The sequence below is a fragment of the Carya illinoinensis genome, chromosome 1 (assembly GCF_018687715.1).
Source record: "Carya illinoinensis cultivar Pawnee chromosome 1, C.illinoinensisPawnee_v1, whole genome shotgun sequence".
Classification (NCBI taxonomy): Eukaryota; Viridiplantae; Streptophyta; class Magnoliopsida; order Fagales; family Juglandaceae; genus Carya; species Carya illinoinensis.
In genome coordinates, this window is record NC_056752.1 from 21,015,417 (window position 1) to 21,034,130 (window position 18,714).

General features: G+C 35.7%; 1 protein-coding gene across 1 annotated transcript; it reads left to right on the forward strand.

Moving 5' to 3' along the window:
* Window positions 1-13,484: 13,484 nt before the first annotated feature.
* Window positions 13,485-18,021, forward strand: LOC122313185 (putative disease resistance protein At1g50180). The gene is made up of 3 exons (XM_043127960.1): window positions 13,485-14,678; window positions 15,408-17,055; window positions 17,836-18,021. Exons 1-3 carry the CDS (start codon window positions 13,634-13,636, stop codon window positions 17,876-17,878), a joined length of 2,736 nt encoding a protein of 911 aa, XP_042983894.1. The 5' UTR covers window positions 13,485-13,633; the 3' UTR covers window positions 17,879-18,021.
* Window positions 18,022-18,714: the final 693 nt, after the last annotated feature.

Consider the following 18,714-nt stretch of genomic DNA (forward strand, 5'->3'; position numbering starts at 1 on the left):
ATTCATAGGTTAAATCATCAAAAGAAATGTAAAAAGAATAAAGAAATAGCGGAAACTAGAACTAATGAACATGAACAAGAAATGGGCCAAGGGTGATTTGAGTTAATTATAATCTTGTGAGAGGATTGTCCAAGATTTCTTCTATAGCAATAAGTGGTGGCTACAATAGATAGAACTGCATCAATTTTGAAGAAGTTATAGTGATTGAGAAAGAAATAAGTTATAGTGTATAAAAAAGCAAGTGGTGTCGATTAATCGTATGGGTGCATGAATACTAGTCAAAAAACCAAGAATCGTCGTCGAATATAAGTGTTACAAAATTCCACATTCTAAGAATACTTGTATGGCTCTTGCATCAAGGGCTAGGTTCAAAAAAATTTCGGGCTTATAGATTTTGACAAGTAAAAATTGTTAGAGGGTCACCAGGGTGGTAGTCATGATATGAACCCACCGAATTGGAATCCTTTGAACCCACAATCAATTTGAAAACTCACCCAAGAAAGCTAAAATCAAGTCAATGGAAAAACCTAGACCCGTTGAGGAACTCGTTTCAAGAACCTATATTATATGAAAATCTAGACCCATTGAAAAATCTGTCTCAAGAATCCAAATTACAAAGGAGGAGCACCAGAAAGGTTGTGATTTACCTTTGATAAGTTCAAAAGTTCAATAAAGAATAAGAGGAGATAAACTCAACTAACAATGAACAAAATTTATCAATTTTCATAAACTTTCAAAATGAGGCAATAAAGAGTATTTAAACTAAAACTTCACAAAACCCTAGGTAAAATAAAGCTCCATCTTTCAAAAATGCCCCTGAGTAAATAGTGCCATGGCTACAGTGCTGCCTACAGTAACTAGGCTACAATAACTCTCTTGAAACCCTAGTTCAACAAGATAATAATTTTTCCAACATGCCCTTAGGTCCTTCTCACAATAAACTAAATTATTCTAAACTAATAAAATAAGTCCTTTAAATGAATTAAACAAGTCCAAAGCCTTAATCACATAAACATAATAATAGGCAATAATTTATGTTGCACTCTTCCATTGGTTGTATCACGTGGATGAGAACTCGATCTCCTTCTCTCAAGCCTATCTTGAATATTGGGCTCTTGCTAGACTTGTCCTAAGTGGATTGCACCAAACCTTGCACTACCTCCTTACTCTTCTTAGCTCTCGATCTTATGATTGCCCCATTTGGAACTTGCAAAGGATCTTTAAGACTCGGTCCATCTTAGAGCCCATCATTCCCCCTCTCCTCCAAACTGTATCCAGTTTAGTTACAGGCAGGTATAATATTAATTTGACTCGCCCGAATGTCATCCAAGCAGATAAGATTCACCCAAATTTTCGGGTTCAGGACCAAATAGGAAAAAAATCCAACCCGGATGCACACCCCTACCTCAGATCCAATAGAAAGAAGGATTGTAAAGCCAAATCCAATTCATACCAAGGTCTGGATGAAGCCATCTTCAAAATTATTTCAACATAAAAAAAATCTAAGGAAGTGTGGAAGACCCTACACAAGATGTATAAAGGTGCCGACAAAGTAAAGAAGATTCGTCTTCAAACAATACAAGGTGAGTTTGAAGCTTTACATATGAAATCCTCTTAATCCATTTCTGACTATTATATATGAGTTATGATAGTTGCAAACTAGCTGAGAAGAAATGTAGAAATTCTCACAAACACGAGAATTTCTAAGGAAATTTTGAGATCTCTAGATCCAAAATTTGATTATATTGTCATGGCCTTAGAAGAAACCTAAGACCTCAAGACGTTGTCTGTGGAAGAGCTAGTGGGCTCATTGCAACCCCATGAGCAAAGACTAACTAGAAGAAAGGTATGAGCAAGGGGGGACATCACAATGAGGAAGAGGACGAGGTGAAAGTTATCATGGAAGAGGTTCTTGAAATTCAAAACTTGGTGGTAGAGGCAGTTGATGATAGCAAAACTATATGTCCCAAGAGGAAGAGGACGTGGAAGAAGAGTCGATTTTCAACAATCGCCCAAACGTTGACAAAAGAAACGTTTAGTGCTATAACTGCCAAAAATATGGCCACTATAGCAATGAGTGCAGAGGAAGGCCATCAACAAATGAAGTTAGTGAGCAAGCTAACTATGCTGAGAAAGATCAAGTTGAAGAAAAATCACTGAGTCTAATGGCACGTCACTCAATCGAACATGACATAAATATTTGGTATCTTGACTGTGGAGCTAGCAACCACATGACTAGCAAGAAAAATCTTTTCATTGAGATCAATGAGAAAATTCATGGAGATATCTCGTTTGGAGATCTCTCCAAAGTTCAAGTTCAAGGAAAAGGTGATATATTGATCAAGTGAAAGGATGGAGATCATGCCTTCATCACCAATGTCTATTAGGTTCCTAACATGAAGACAAACATATTGAGTCTAGGACAACTCCTGGAGAAAGGCTTCCAAATTAGCCTAAAAAATATGCGGCTAACCCTTCTTAATGGTCAAGGAAAGCTGATGACTCAAGTATAGATGATGGAGAACAGGATGTTTCCACTCACTATTCAACATGACATGCCAAGATGTCTGAGCGCTGCTATCAAAGAGAAAGACTAGCTATGGCATCTCAGGTTTGGACATCTAAACTTTGAAAGCTTGAAGCAAATGGGAAGCAAGAAGATGGTAAAAGGCTTGCCAAACATTTAGCATCGCAATGAGGTGTGTGAAAACTGTGTTCTCGGCAAGCAACACAGAAGCAGCTTTAGAAAGGAAGCTGACTAGGGAGCAACCAAGTTGCTCAATTTATTACACACTGATGTGTGTCGTCCATTGAATCCAATTTCAAATGGGCAAAACAGATACTTCCTGTAATACCCGAGTCCTACTACATAGACTTGTACGTCATTTTATTAATTATTTTAAATAAAATATTCTTTGATGTATGTTAAAATAAAGATTTTAATTATTTTATTTATTATTTTAATATGGGTGTGCATGTATTTTTATGTGGTTTATTTAAAAAAAAATAAAGGGCATGATTTTAAGACTTTGCAATATTTCGCTTAAGTTCTCTAATTTTATTTATTCAAAGAATGGCTCCCATCACCCTCTACCATTGGATTGGTAGGTGAGGAAATATCTTTGAGGTAAATAGATCTCCACCGTCCATCCACTAGTTTATGAAGAAAGATTGCCCAAAGGTTATCAATCCTCTTTTCTCTCCTACCCATCAGTCTCCCCAAGAAAGAAAGAAAGAAAGAAAAAATTTTCTTCTCCTCTAAGTCCTAGCCAATGCCCTCACTCCTTCCATCCTATTCTCCTTACATCTTCAAGGGATCAAGGCTTCCTCTTCTCCATCTCCAAGCCATGCGATTCCATAGCAAGGGAATAAGATATTTTCCCTTTCACATTCTCCTAGCAGCACGGATTCAACCCCTTTCTACCCATTTTTGAGTTTTGTTGAAAGTTTACAATCCAAAGCTTATTTCATCTTTCAAGGGGTAGAATTTTGAAGGTAATAAACTCTTACTTCATTTTCTACTATGATTTCCATATGAGTTTCAAAATTCTTCAATAAGCTTACTCATGTATGTCTTAGTTTTTGGGGTTAAAACAGTGTCATCATTTTGCTCTTCATCCACACAACCATACTACTAATTGGTCCTCTATGTTGCCTCTTGAAAAGAGTTAAGAGTTTAAGGTAAAAACCCTAACTTGACTCACTTTGATTTGGGTATTATTTTGGAGGCCAACCGAATTCTTTTATGATGGAAAGCTTGTGTCTTGGGTTGTGTTTATTCCTCTGTGTTACAAAATATTATAGATGCCCTGTTTTGGTCCTAACCAAATGATAATGGAGCTATTTTACTATTGATTTCCTATGTTTCAAAAGTGGTATCTTGCTAATGAACTTGGTTCAACGATAAATGATTTTAATATGATTTTGAGTTGGTACTAAGAGAAGGTGATTAAAGGTGTAAAAAGGGTACTATAGTATGCAAGCTATCCAACAAGTAGAAAATTTATATGTGCCCTATGTTTGATGCCTAAAGTAGTCCGTGGTTTTGCCCCTTTCTCAATTTATTTCCAACAAACCCAAAAGTCCAATTGTTTGCAAGATAGCCTTTTCTAGTAAGGGACACAATTAGCTATTTTAAAGGGGCGTGATTCCTAAAATTTATTTAGCCTATTTGAGATGCCTAAATCTATTTTAAAGCCTTTGCTAATCATTTTCCAAATTCGAGCTCTTAATTCCCATAACCCCAAAATGAACTTGAATCAAATTAACTTTGTTAAACCTATGAGTTCTCAACTACCTTTCCCTTGTAAACTATCTAAATGGCCTTCCAAGGACAGCAAAGATGTTTTAGTATTTATTTGCTATTCATGTAAGTTGGGGAGAGAAGTTAATTAATTGGGTTATTGCTAAGCATAGAAGGGATGCTAGATTGTAGTATCATGACTTTCTCATTTAAAGGGAGGGGTAAAGAATATTGAATGAGTATTAAAGCATTTATGCTATTCATTGGAATAGGACCTATTGTGAATTTGGAAGTTCCGAGGTGCATTGAGGTAAGTAGCTATGACCATGCTTCTTACACCAAGTTCTCTTTATGAAAGAATGTCTCTCTCTTATTTCAAATGTTCTTCTAAAGAAAAGAGTAAATGTATATATTATGTACAAGCCTTTTTGGTAGCACTTGTTAAGCACCCTATTAATTATAATTGTGTGTATAGGTATAATGTAATGCATGCACGTTAAGTTTTAGATCATAAGATTTTTATACACGCTTTCTTAAATCACTAACGCATTTCGTTATACGCAGTATGACATGAAACGCCTTTCAAAGAAATGCATATGCATTGGACTAAGAAAAGATGATGAAAAAATTTTGACTGTAAAGAAAAGAAAGAGATGAAATGAAAGTTTTAATGTATGAAAATATGTAACGGTCATATGAACAAAAGGGTACCAAATGAATGGACAGATAGCAATGCTAGGTAAGTAGTACTGGAAGTACACCCAGTGCTGCTCCCTGACTAAAAGGGGTTCTTAACCCATGGCCACGGGCAGAGTCTAGGTCCAAAAGACCACTAACCCTAACACATAGGGTGTAATAGTGTGCACCGGCCAAATGAAAGTGAAACATGAAAGCATAGTTATTTCTAAAAAAGTTTATGTAAGAAAGAATTGCTTATTTCCTTAAACTGTTTACACATGAAAGTATTGTCAAAGTAGAAAATATTAATGTATGCATATTTACAAGGAAAAATATTAGATGATTATTATGTTAACAACATGGTGTTTTACTTACTAAGTATTAGACTCATTTTGTGTTTATGTTTTAAACGTCCAGGTAACGACAAAAAGGGTGAGGAGCAAGGCACTACTGAAGAGGGAGAGGCAGACTCTTGTATTTTCCCTGTTGGTTCGACCTTATGATGATGATGAGTTTATGGCAATGGTTGGTTTTATGTTTAGGATGGGTCCCTTGTTGGGACGTTTTCCTGGTTTAACTTTTAAACAATGTATCTTTTGGTATGGTGTAACTGCTATGGTGGGGTGATGGTAACTCCTTATACATTGACTTAGTACCATTTGTATGTATTGTAGGGACAGAGTCCATTCCTATTTGGAATTATTCAAGTTTTGATAAGCATATGATTGACTACGAGAGTCTTTTATGGATGAATGATTGATTAAAATGTCTATCAGGTATTTCTCTTTATTAAATTAGAAATTTGAGTACATGTGTGATATGCTCATGCTTACCACACATTCGTAGGAAAAAAACTATATATGTATAATAGGGAAAGGACATGTCAAAGGTAATAGTTTCTCCCATCGTAAGGCGGGGTTCTTACACTTCCTCACATTCACTGGTGACTACAGCAAAAAAACGTGAGTCTACTTTCTGAAGAGAAAATCAAAAGTATTTGACATCTTCAAGGAGTTCAAAGCTTTTGTGGAAATGCAAAGTAGCTATCGCATCAAGACATTGCATTCAGATCAAGGTGGTGAATATACCTCAGGTGCAGTTGAAGAATTCCTTAAGCAAAAAGGAATTAAGCATCAATTTACACCAGCCTATACTCCGAAGTTAAATGGTGTAACTGAAATGAAGAATCATACAATCCTTAACATGGCCAGAAGCATGTTGAAGGATAAGAATATGCCCAAGAGTTTTTGGATTGAAGTGGTTTCACATGCAATTTATCTACTGAATAGATGTCCTACCAAGAGTTTAAAGATGAAGACACCACAAGAAGCATGGAGCACTCACAAGCCCAGTGTGAGTCATCTTAGAGTTTTTGGAATTATTACTTGTGCCAAGGTTCCTGAAGCAAGAAGAACAAAAATCAACGACAAATGAGAGAAGTGTATCCTTGTTGGATACTGTGAAGCAATTATGGGACACAAGTTGCATAATCCCATCACCAAGAAGATGTTTTATAGCAGGGATGCCATTTTTGAAGAAAATGAATCCTTTAACTAGTATCAGACCGAAGATTCCAGAAATACGAAGCTGATTGAAAAAGAAAAAGAACCAAAACAACAATCATATCCATGTGGTTTCCCCTCATCACAAAGAAGTGAAGTTCCAGCATTGACTTCATAAGAACTATCTGACATGAGGCCTCAAGGAGTTTAAAGCTTAATGATCTGTATGAGAATACAGAACCAATGGATGATGATGTCAATCTATTTTGACTGCTGATGAGCAATGATCCAATTAGCTTTGAGGAGGCTAACAAAGAACATAAATGGCGAGGTGCGATGGATGAAGAAATCAAATCTATCGAGAAATACAAAACATGGGAGCTAGCCAATCTCCCACAGGGCCGAAAAACCATTGGAGTAAAATGGGTCTACAAAACCAAGAAGAATGCTCAAGAAGAAATTCAAAGATACAAGGCTAGGCTTGTAGCAAAAGGATACAAGCAATATGAAGGAATTGACTATGGGGAGGTGTTTGCCCCAGTAGATAGAATAAAGACCATAAGGTTGCTGATTTCAATGGCAGCACAGAAGAAATGGAAAATCTACCAATTAGATGTGAAATTTGCATTTCTGAAAGGATTTCTTGAAGAAGAAATCTATGTCGAATAGCCACCAGGATACGTAAAGAAAGGTCGAGAAGATGTGGTCTAAAGACTAAAGAAGGCTCTGTATGAATTGAAGTAAGCTCCTCGTGCATGGAACATGAGGATTGACAATTATTTCAAGGATAATGGATTTGAAGAGCGTCCATATGAGCATGCATTGTACTTGAAGAAGGAAGCTGATGGAAGCTTCTTGTATGCACATCTGTACTTTGATGACCTGATCCTCACTAGAAATAATCCAGGTATGTTTGAATCCTTCAAACAAAAAATGGTCCAAGAATTTGAGATGATAGATATAGGGCTTATGGCTCATTTCCTTGGCATTGAAGTGTACAAAGCGACAAAGGCATATTTATCTCCCAAAACAACTATGCCAAAGAGATTCTCAAAAGGTTCAGCATGAAAAACTGCAATCCACTTACAACTCAGGTTGAAACAAGACTCGAGTTAAGGAAGAATGAAAAAGGAAATGTTGATTATGTGATATCCACTCCTTCTTTCTTCTTCTTTAATTATGAGCCTTGATTTACGTGTCGAGCTTCGGTCTATGTGTTGAGCGTGGTTCTACATGCCAAGTTTCGATCTACATACTAAGCCTTATCCTACATGTTGTACCTTGATAGTGTGTTCCGAAAGTTATTCAGTGGATTTCAAAGTAAGATAGATAATTTAAAACTTACAGATATTTTAAATATTATGAAAATATCTATAGGAGATATTTCCAGTATTATTAGATAAGCTTGTTTTTAAAGTAGCACAATTATAATATTTTAATGAGCTCTAAAAATATTATAATTGTGAATAATTACTTAAATTAAATATTTTAGTAATTTAAAATATTAAGAGGTTTAACTTTACGTTGAAAACTCTAAATTAAGTTAAATGATTTTATTCTCTTTGAGTAATTAACGATACTTTATCATTTTAAATAATGATGAAAAAATATTATTTTATAAACTTTAGTTTATAAAATAATATTATATCTTAATTCCTCTGAGTGTTTTATTTTAAATAAAACACTTACGCATTTTCAAATCAGTATTTAAATTCATCATTAAATCGTTTTGAGGATCCCGAAGCAAATGAATGAGATTAAATACCCAGGCCCCTACCTTTTTCTCTTCACTTTTTCCTTTCTTCATTTTCTATCTTCTCTCTCCTCTCTTTCTTTTCCATGCCAAACGTACGCGTGTTGTTCTTCTTCATCGTGCTTGTTGCACTTCCAGCCGGCGCCACGTCCAGCCACCGTGTCTCACCTCCACCTTCGGTATGTTCTCCTTCCACCGGTGAGCACAACCCCACCAGTGGTGAGCTACACTGACAAACCTATCTCTCTCTTTCTTCCTCTAAGCAAATGGGCCTTAGAGCCATTTCCTCCACCTAGAGCCGCGATACTCGGCCAAAATGGCCACCAAGCACCACCAATGGCTTCACCACATCATGGGCTTCCTCCCCATGTCCTCCTTTTCCTCTACCTCCCTCTCTTTCTCCGATGGGTCTCCACAACTACCCATTCGGTTGCACCACCGTGCACCACCATGCACGGCTACCCACGGTGTGTCACCACCACCATCTTGCTCCTCTCATCACCATGATCTTCTACCCAACCGAGCTTTGTACAGCTCTCACTCTCCCTCACTCTCCAAGGCACTGTATTTCACTTCTTGTGGCCAATTCGCCACCGTGAGCCACCGCCTCGCCACCACAGCTCCACCACATCTTCATCTACCTCTCCCTAGCTTCCCATGAAGTTCTATGACCTTCTTCCACCTCAAGCAACCTCCCACCGTTTCGGATGCACTGTTCACAGCGTGTTGCCGCTGTGCTCCACCACCTTTGACCACCATGAGGCCACCTTGAGCCTTTCCAAGACCATGCCTAGCTATTCTAAAGCCCAAACTGCCACTTTATGTGGTGGATAGTCACCGTACATGGTGTTATCACCACGTACGACTCCTCCGACACTTTAATCATGACGAGCAGCGAGCGACGCATGGATTATCCTGTCAATGGTATAACCCTCTATTTCTAGTTATTTACGTTTATAGTAGTTGATTGGTTGGGCTGTAGACTGTGTAGTTAGCAATTGTAGAGTTCGCTGCGTAGTTATGAAGTGCAATATAGTTGTGAAGTGTTGGGCTTGACTGTGTAGTATTGCGGACTGTGTTATGAGTATGGGCATGAGATGGATGTCGTAGTTTTGATACGGCATGAAGTGTGAAGGGAGTACGCGTGGAGCGTATTCTATGTAGTGCAGCAATGCACTGTGTGGCGTGCGCTGTAGTGACATGTGACGTAGAATGAAGGGAGTGCGTGTGGAGCGTACTCCATGTTGTATGGTGATGCATCGTGTGATTTGCGCCTTGATAATAAGTGTTGTAGCGAAGGGAGTACACGTGGCCCGTACTCTATGTCGCGTAGCGATGCACCGTGAGCTGTGTATCGTAGCGATGTGTGTCGTAGAGTGGATGGAAGAGAGTTTACGTGAGTGTACTCTGTCCTATGTTGTGATACACCAAATGGCGTGTCACGAAGGGTTGGATGGCATAGCGGAGAAGCGTGGAGTGTATGGTGTAGTGTCGGGAACTGTGTAACAGTATCCAAAGCAGTGGTAATGTGTCTGTAATCCAAGGTGATGGGTGTAACCTTGAGGCTGACTTGTTGTTGAAAGTAAGTGTGAAGTGGTGAAAAGGTATTAGAGAGTGCAACGGAAGCATGATGGGCATCGTGCTGTAACTCGAGAATTTGTCTCGAGCTGCATAATGTGACAGAGGCACATTTGTGGATGCAGTCTTCTTGTTAAGTGGCGGGAACTGTGTAACATTGTCCCAAAGTAGTTGTGATGTGGCCTCCGAGGTGACGAGTGTTACCATGTAGTTGACTTATGGCTAAGAGTATATGAAAGTGGTAGAAGGGTATCAGAGAGTGCAGCTGATGCATGATGGGCGTCGTAACATGACTCGAGATTAGTCTCGAGCTACGTGACGTGACAGAGGTGCATTTGTGGATGTAGTCCTCTCCGATCAAGTGTTGGGATGAACTTGTACAGGGTTAGGAAGTAGGAAGAGTCCTATCTACTAGGTCTAAGCATGTTGGTATCGGAGTATGGAGTTTGTTATTACAAGCAGGCGTTCATTGGAATTATAAGTTGCTCTAAGGTGCTAAAAAGGGGTAAGATACATGTGCCTCTGACGAGACACGTGTGTCAGACAGGTTCACCATATATAATGGGTAGGCTGTTCTCAGCATGGTTACATGGTATTTTAGCCCAAGAGTTGGCTTGAATTCATGTAGCTTGTCTAGATGGGAATGAGGATTTAGTATGGGCTAGGATACATGAAGGTAGTGACGAGTATATCGTCTAAGGTTGGAATGCATGACTCGGTCGGTTGGAATCATGTGTCGCAATATGTGGAAATAGAAGAACGAGACGGAGGTCTTAGTGTCTTAACCCTAAGGTGAATCACGGGGGTTCACTTCAAGGAATAAGATCCCGAAGGTTTTAGCATAGTAAATGGTACGTAAGAGCCCAGGTATGGACGGAGAGTGTTCCAAGTGAGACATAGTTCTATTTTTAGAATAGTTCCTTATGCATTAGATAGATGATGACGTAAGGTTATGTGTATGCATGTAGGTTGCCATCTGACACGCACACAAATGGACTGTATGAATTGAGTATGGCATGAAGTCTAGGTAAGTATTACATTCATACTCTTATAGAGTTTTTCTTATATAAACGAAGAAGACGATGAAAGCTTTTCTCTAAAAAGAAAATGAAACTTTTCTCTATGGAGACACGCTTTACTTAAAAAGAAAACGAAATATAAGTTTTCAACTATAAGTATGTACGACCCTCCTTGGCAGCCCCTTTTCACACGCTCAAAGTATGTACGTTTATGCATGTGAATGGATGCTATAAGTAGTACGTATTGTATGTATGTTCACAAAAGGAAACGAAAAGAAGCTTTAAAAGACACGTAAGAACTGTTAAAGACTGTAAGGACTGAAATTGTAATGGACTGTTTCTAAAACAACTTTTAAGAAAGGAAAGAAAATTATTTTTTTAATAACTTTCTCTTGTAAAAACGACTTTCTAAAACAACTTTTATTAAAAGAAAGAAAACTATTTTCTTTTAAAGAAACTTCTTTTAAAACAACTTTTACAAAAAAAGAAAGAAAACTATGCTATAAACGATGTGAAGAAAGTGTTTTAAAATGTCCTTATGAAAGACGATGCTTTAAATGATGCTATGAAAGATGACTTTTTCTAAAATGACTTTTACGAAAAGAGAAACTTATTTTAAAATGACTTTTTCTTTTAAAATGACTTTTTATGAAAGAAACGAACTGAAAAACCGTAAGAACTGCAAAGGAAAGGAAGGGACTGTAAAGGAATGAACGGACTGAAATGAATGGATGATATATAAAAATACGTAACGGCCACATGGACTGAAATGGAAATGGCACCAAATGAATGGACTGGACTAGGCAGATTGCAATGCTGGGTAAGTAGTACTGGTAGTGCACCCAGTGCTGCACCCTGACGGAATGTATTCCCAACCCGTGGCCATGGGGGGAATCAGGTCCAAAATACCACTAATCCCAGCACATGGGGCGTAACAGTGTGCTACATGGCCAATGAAAGTGAAAAGAAATAAGGGATGTATGTTAAGAAAGGATGCATGTATGTATGAATGGACTGAATGCATGAATGTACGTAAGAAAAGAAGAATGCATGAATGTAAGAAACGACAAATGCATGAAAAGACTCTTTAAGAAATGAAGGCAGCGATGCGTGGAGAACTGTTTTAAAGAAGAAAATGTTTTTAAAGAAAAACCCCATCTTGCAACGTTTTTAAAACGAACAGAATGACAATGCATGATAAGTATGATATGTATGTATTGAATGATAACTACATGACTGAAAACTTATGTTGATATATTTTGACTGTATGAAGTAATGCTTATGAGTCATCGACTCATTTTAGTTTTTATTTGTGCCCTCCAAGGGACAAGATGAGCATGACAGGTCAAGACGGACACAGTCCAAGGAGAAGAGCACAAAAACCTAGGCAAGATATTTTGTACGAGAAACTTAGTGTAAATAGAGCTTAGTGTAATGAACAAATCATGGTATGAACAAATCATGGTATGGAGAATAAGAGAATAAGAAAGAAAGAATTGTTTTCTTTGAGAAATTGCTCTAAGTGTTTTGCTCTTATGTCTTGGATATAATCATTCTAAGAGGTGCACAACAAGTGACCTCTACCACTCAACGCCATCCAACAATGTGGAGGTCTTCTTTGTAATTTCATTTTTAAATGTGTTTGGTTGTATATTTCTTCAATAAACTTGTATTATATATTCTAAATAAGGTTTGTAGCGCTCTGGCATAATGATATCAAGTGGGTGTTTAATTGGAAATTGTATTTTTAATTTTGAACTTTGATGTCGTAAATTATGATATATTTTTTTTTTATGTTGTAATATTAGAAATTATATTCGTCGGAGATTGGAACTATATTTATTTCAAATTCTGGTGTTGGAATATTAATCATTAAGTTTTATTATTTGTAGATGGTGAAGTCAAATTATCAGAGTGTTACACACTTTTGATTGATTGATATTCCTTAATCTTTTTGAAAGGTTTTAAGATTTTGTTAAATGTTTATTTTTTCAATTTGAATTCAAATATTTTGTAAACTAGACAAATAAAAAATAAAAATTCTTTTCTTTTAAAGATAGGCATCTGGCCGTGGTTGGTCAGTGGCCACGAGAAATTATAGCTTTTTGTCAAGGAATTAATTGTTAAAGCATTTTTTCTTTTTCAACGTTCAAAGAAACCAATGTGAAAAGAGGAAAAAAAAGAAAACATTTATCATTTTAACATTCAAAAAGAGATTCCACGAAAAACGACAGCATTAATTTCTGATCCCACCACACTGAAAAAGCCAAAGTAAAAAAAGAAAAAGCCAAAGAATATGGACGAACTAATCAATTTTTTTGGACTATACATTAAAATATCTATTGCATTTTATCAATTAGTATCTATTTAACTTTAGAAGTACTATATTTTAGTCATGTTTATGACAGTGACTGAAATATTAGATTCTTAAATTATTAATTAACATATAGTTGTAAAATATAAAAAAAAAATTAAAAATATTATTATTAAAATATAATATTATATTATTATTTTGACTAATCCAATATTAAAAATATCCTGAATGATTTTAATTTTATACAAAACATATACTTTTTAATAAATTTTAAAAATAATTTTGATGAAACTAATACGAATGCTTTAATGAAAGAGGCAGTTTTGGACGATTTGAAAACCGAGTTCAAGTTAAGAGGAAACCGTGTGGACCTCCTTGTTGGACGATTTGTTTGATGCAATTTTGGTTGAATCCTCTCGTCATGATACCAAGCTTTGCACATCAATATCATGATATTTTCTTGCAATACTTGAGCCGAGAGTTACATCCAAATCTCTAATTTATCTTCTTCTATTATTCCTATTTTTTGTGACGAGCAGAAGAGAAATGGCAGAAGCTATCGTCTCTATTGTGGTGCAAAGGCTTGCCGATTTGCTCATACAAGAAGCAATATCCTTGCCCGAAGTGAGTAAACAAGTTAAACAGTTGCAAGATGAGCTCAAACTGATCCAAAGTCTCCTAAAAGATGCAGATGCGAGGCGAAATGAAGGAGAGAGTGTACGCCAGTGGGTTGCAGATATGAGAGATATTGCTTATGACGCCGAAGATATTATTGAGAGGTATGCCCTCAAAGTTGGCTCCCGAAAGGGAGGAGGCATACAAAATGTCCTGAAGAGGTTTGTCTGCATCTTGAGAGAAGCAAAAGCTAGTTATCAAACTAGATCAGATATTGGTGAAATAATGAAGAAAATTTCTACATTGAGCTCGCATTTACAAAATTATGGCATAAAATTTGTTTCGATGGAAGGTGGAGGCCCGAGTTCTTTAAGTGAGAAGATAAGAAAGCAAAGGCAAACTTATGCGCATGTTGAACATAATGTTGTTGTTGGATTGAAGGATAGCCTGAAGGAAGTGGTGGCATGTTTGACAAAAGAGGTCAAATACAAGTATAGAGTTGTTTCCATATGTGGTATGGGTGGTCTTGGAAAGACTACTCTTGCTAGAAAGGTTTACAATCATCAACAAGTCACGAGTCACTTCGATTGCCGTGCCTGGGCATGTATCTCTCAACGATGTCAACCAAGAGATGTTTGGGAAGGAGTTCTAATTAGTCTTATCTCTCCATCTAAAGACCAGAGAGATGAAATTCGAAACTTGAGAGATGAAGAGCTTACTAAGAAACTTTTTGAAATTCAGCAGCAACAGAAGTGTTTGGTGGTTTTAGATGATATCTGGAATGTTGAGGACTGGTACAATTTGCGTGCTGCCTTCCCAATGAATGATACAAACAGCAAAATATTGCTTACCTCTCGTAATGAAGCCTTGGCTTTGAAAGTAGATCCAAGTGGCCACATTCACAAATTACCATTTCTAAACGATGAAAACAGCTGGGAATTGTTTCAAGATTTGACAATATCAAGGAGATCAGAAGGTATATAAACAATATCATCTAATTCTCATCCGCTAGATTTTTTTTTTAAAAGTGTTTGATATGAAAAGATTGCTGGTTTAGTACTCGAGGTAACTTAATGTTTTGAACATGAAATAAGAGAGAAACAATATTTGTTTACAGCTATAGCCTCTCTTAAAAGAATGAAATTAGTTTGCAACTAATTAATGATCCAGAAGTTTTGCAGTCTTGTGGCTAGAATTGGTTGATTTCATTACGGAACCTTAAATCCTCTTAAAAAATGACCAATAGATGAAAAAAGATTGTTAGGTTGGTCAATGATCATGAGTTTATGGTATTAGTCTGAATGAAAACTTGATATATATATATATATATATATATTTTCAAAATTACGCATGTATTTATTATAAGAATGAGAACATACACACATATTGATTTTTTTGATGTGAAGGATTCAAGAATATCCCATGAATCAAGTTATTGTCAAGATTGTAAAGACTTCAAGTAGAAGATCGAGATATATATTTTTTAATATAAGATAACATTAAATTGGATGAAAGTAAAAACCATATAACAACGCAAGTATTGAATGGATCATGAGGGACAATCTTTCAATTACAATTGCATACTCTGAAAGCTTTATAAGACATTGAAAGCTTTCTAGTCTCAAAATAGCCAGTCGATTTTTTTTTTATTTATTTCAATATTTAAGAAGAAATGATATTGTTTATATTGTTGTTGGCTATGCAGAATGTATAATCAAGGAAAGTATGAAGATTTTAGGGAAAAAGATGGTTAGATATTGCAAGGGATTACCATTGGCCATCACTGTACTTGGAGGACTTTTGGCCACAAAACAGACATTAGAAGAGTGGAACCAAGTACACAGAAATGTTAAATCATACATCCATCAACATGAGGATGGTCTTCCTATCAGCATTGTGTTGGGTTTAAGTTATGATGATTTGCCCTCCCACTTGAAATTGTGCTCCCTATATTTAGGTCATTTCCCAGAGGATTTTGAGATAAGGAGTACGATGTTAATTCAAATGTGGGTGGCCGAAGGTCTTATATATAGAATGCAACACATTGAAAGTAACGAGGAAACACTGGAGGATGTTGGAGAACGATATTTACAGGCGCTAGTTCAAAGGGGTATGGTACAAGTAGGACAAAAGAGTTCAGTTGCAAGGATCAAAACTTGTCATCTCCATGATCTTATGCGAAACTTTTGCGTGGAAAAAGCTAAATCGGAAAACTTTCTCCACGTCATCAATATTAATCATGAGTCCAATGAAGAAATAGAAGCTCCCATTGGTGAAATTCGAAGAGTTGCTATCAGTGGTGGATCAAGTCCCATGAGACATGGATTTGCACTTCCATCGATATCCCAAAAATATTTTCACCTAAGGTCTCTTCTAACATTCTCTGTGCCTTTGAAAGAGCAATCTATGCTAAGGAACTTCAAATATCTTAGAGTCTATATGGGGATGCATTTCACCCCTAAGATCAACAGTCTCATCCACTTGAGATTCTTATTGATAAGGGATCCTATTGTAAGAAGTATCTCATCTCTAGGAAATTTGAAGTGCTTGCAAACACTAGATTTGCGGCAGATAGATTTGTTAGGTGATGTGCCAAATGATGTGTTCAGAAATATGGAGCACTTGCGGCATCTGTATCTACCTCAGAAATCCGAAATCAAGGGGAAGTTGCAACTACCTAATGCTAGTAAGCTGCAAACACTTGTAAATATTCCTGTTTCCATATGTGATGTTAAAGATCCAACAGCTGGATTTGACGAGTTTGGAAAGGAGTTAATGCCTTCAAATGTCACATTCAATTGTCTTCATGTTCTTAAGATCAATCAACATAGTTTGGATAAGAGAGTGGCCATAACGCCAATGGTAATGAGTTGTCCTCACATATATCAACTACGGCTTTGGGGGAAAATAGAGAAATTGCCAGAACACGACAAGATTTCTCAACATCTTGCCCAGTTAAAGTTAAAGGAGACTCAACTTGAAGAAGACCCAATGCTAATTTTGGAGAAGCTTTCCAACTTAAAGATTCTCCACCTTGCTCATCAAGCCTACACAGGGAAGAAGATGATTTGTTCTGTAAGAGGATTTCCTCAACTTCAATCTCTCATTCTTAATGAGTTAAATGGCTTAGAGGAGTGGGAGGTGGAGGAAGGATCCATGCCCATGCTCTGCCATTTGAAGATTGAATTTTGCTACAACCTTAGGATGGTTCCAGATGGACTTCAGTTTTTTGGTAACTTGCAAAAATTGGAAATCGTAAGCATGGGTTCGTCATTCGAGAAGAGACTTGGTGAAGGAGGAGAGGATTTTTACAAAATACGACACGTGCCTTCCGTCGAAGTTACACATCCAAGGTAACAATGCTAAAACAAAAGTTATCATAGTTAGAAGCAGTGTACATATTATACAATGAAGATTTCATTTCATGAGCTTAAAATTTTCAAAAATCTGATAGTAATACGCTATATACTGCTTTAATTATCTTAATTTCAATGTCTTTGGTAAATTTAATTAGTTACTTTTTTCATAAGAGCATCTATAATCTTGTCTTTTAGTATCTTTTGCACGAGCTCTATCTATAATAAAAATATATTGATTTTATTATAAATATATGCAAGATTTGAAATCAGTTTTCATGGTACTAAATTTAGGTGTGTTTCATGAATTAAAAATTTTTGGGTTTATCATCATGATCGTAATAGGAAGGTTTTAAAATCTAATTTAGGTCTATCCTGATCTTGATTTTCTCCAATAGAAAATTCAACGCATCCTAATTAATTTGGGGCGTATTTAAGGCATAAACAACCTTTAGTAAATTAAGATTCCCTTGTTTGACTTTTAAGTACCTCATTGAAGGGAAAATTGAAAAATCCTTATTGATATAATTTGATACTTATCCATGAGTTTGTTGCAAAATTTTAATGTTCCTCGTATGTATATATGATATTAGAATTATTCTATTCAGTAATATTACACTATATTCTTGTTGAATAGAATAATTTATTTATTTATTTATTATTCAAGAATTCATATATGATGTGGGACTGCTGAGTAATATTTTTCATAATGTTAATATCTTTATGTATTGACTGTCTTGTACCTAACTAACTCTTTTAATATTTTCGTCCTTTCAGCGAGTGGGCTGATCATCAATTCCAGCGCTCTCTGATGTTATAAATTGTGATATTTTTTTTATGTTTGACAATATTTGTAACACTATATACAGTTTTATTTGGAATCAGGAGGTTTTATTATTTGTAAAGCATTTTTTCTTGTATAAATAATAGGGATTGAAGGCCGAGTAATCATTCACCCTCTCATTTTTATTTTATTTTATTTTTTGTTTATTTTTCATTTATCCAAACAGATTTCATCTTCGGTTTGCATGATTTCATTTTTATGAACCAATCTACATGAGTTTTAGTAAATATTAATGGAACTTTTAAATATAATTTTTATTTTAAAATTTAAAAGGTTATATTGATTTTTAGATTAGGACTATATTCAATAATGATTAGATAAAAAGTTAAATATTTAAAATCGAAAATATTTTATGTTAAAGGTTATATTAATATTTTTTTTATTAATAATTTCATTTTCTCTCGACAACTTTTATTAATTGTTTTACTTATAAAAGCTTGACGGGTGGAAAATTGGAATACAATGTCTATGAACATTCTCAATAGCTTAAATATCTAACCTTTTTCTCTTTTTCTTTCTATTTTAACTAATTATATTAAAATATCACAATCCACCTGTTATCCAAATTTCTTCTTTATTGTTTGAAGAAGAGAAATAAAAAGATGAAGAAAGATAAATGATGAAGAGAAAAAAATAAAAAGTAAAAGAGAGAATAATAATACTGAAAAAAGACTAAAGAGAGAGAAATTATATAAAAGAATAAAAAATTATGCAATGTATTATGCCAAGTCAACTCACATGTGATTGGCACGGGATTCTATTTTACACGTATGAATTGGGCTTAGGTTTAATTCCACCCTTGGCAATATTTA

Coding starts and splice junctions, on each gene's coding strand:
- LOC122313185 (XM_043127960.1), top strand. CDS start 13,634: ATGGCAGAAGCTATCGTCTCTATTGTGGTGCAAAGGCTTGCCGATTTG. Junction 14,679..15,407: donor AATATCAAGGAGATCAGAAG/GTATATAAACAA, acceptor TTGGCTATGCAG/AATGTATAATCAAGGAAAGT. Junction 17,056..17,835: donor GTCGAAGTTACACATCCAAG/GTAACAATGCTA, acceptor TCGTCCTTTCAG/CGAGTGGGCTGATCATCAAT.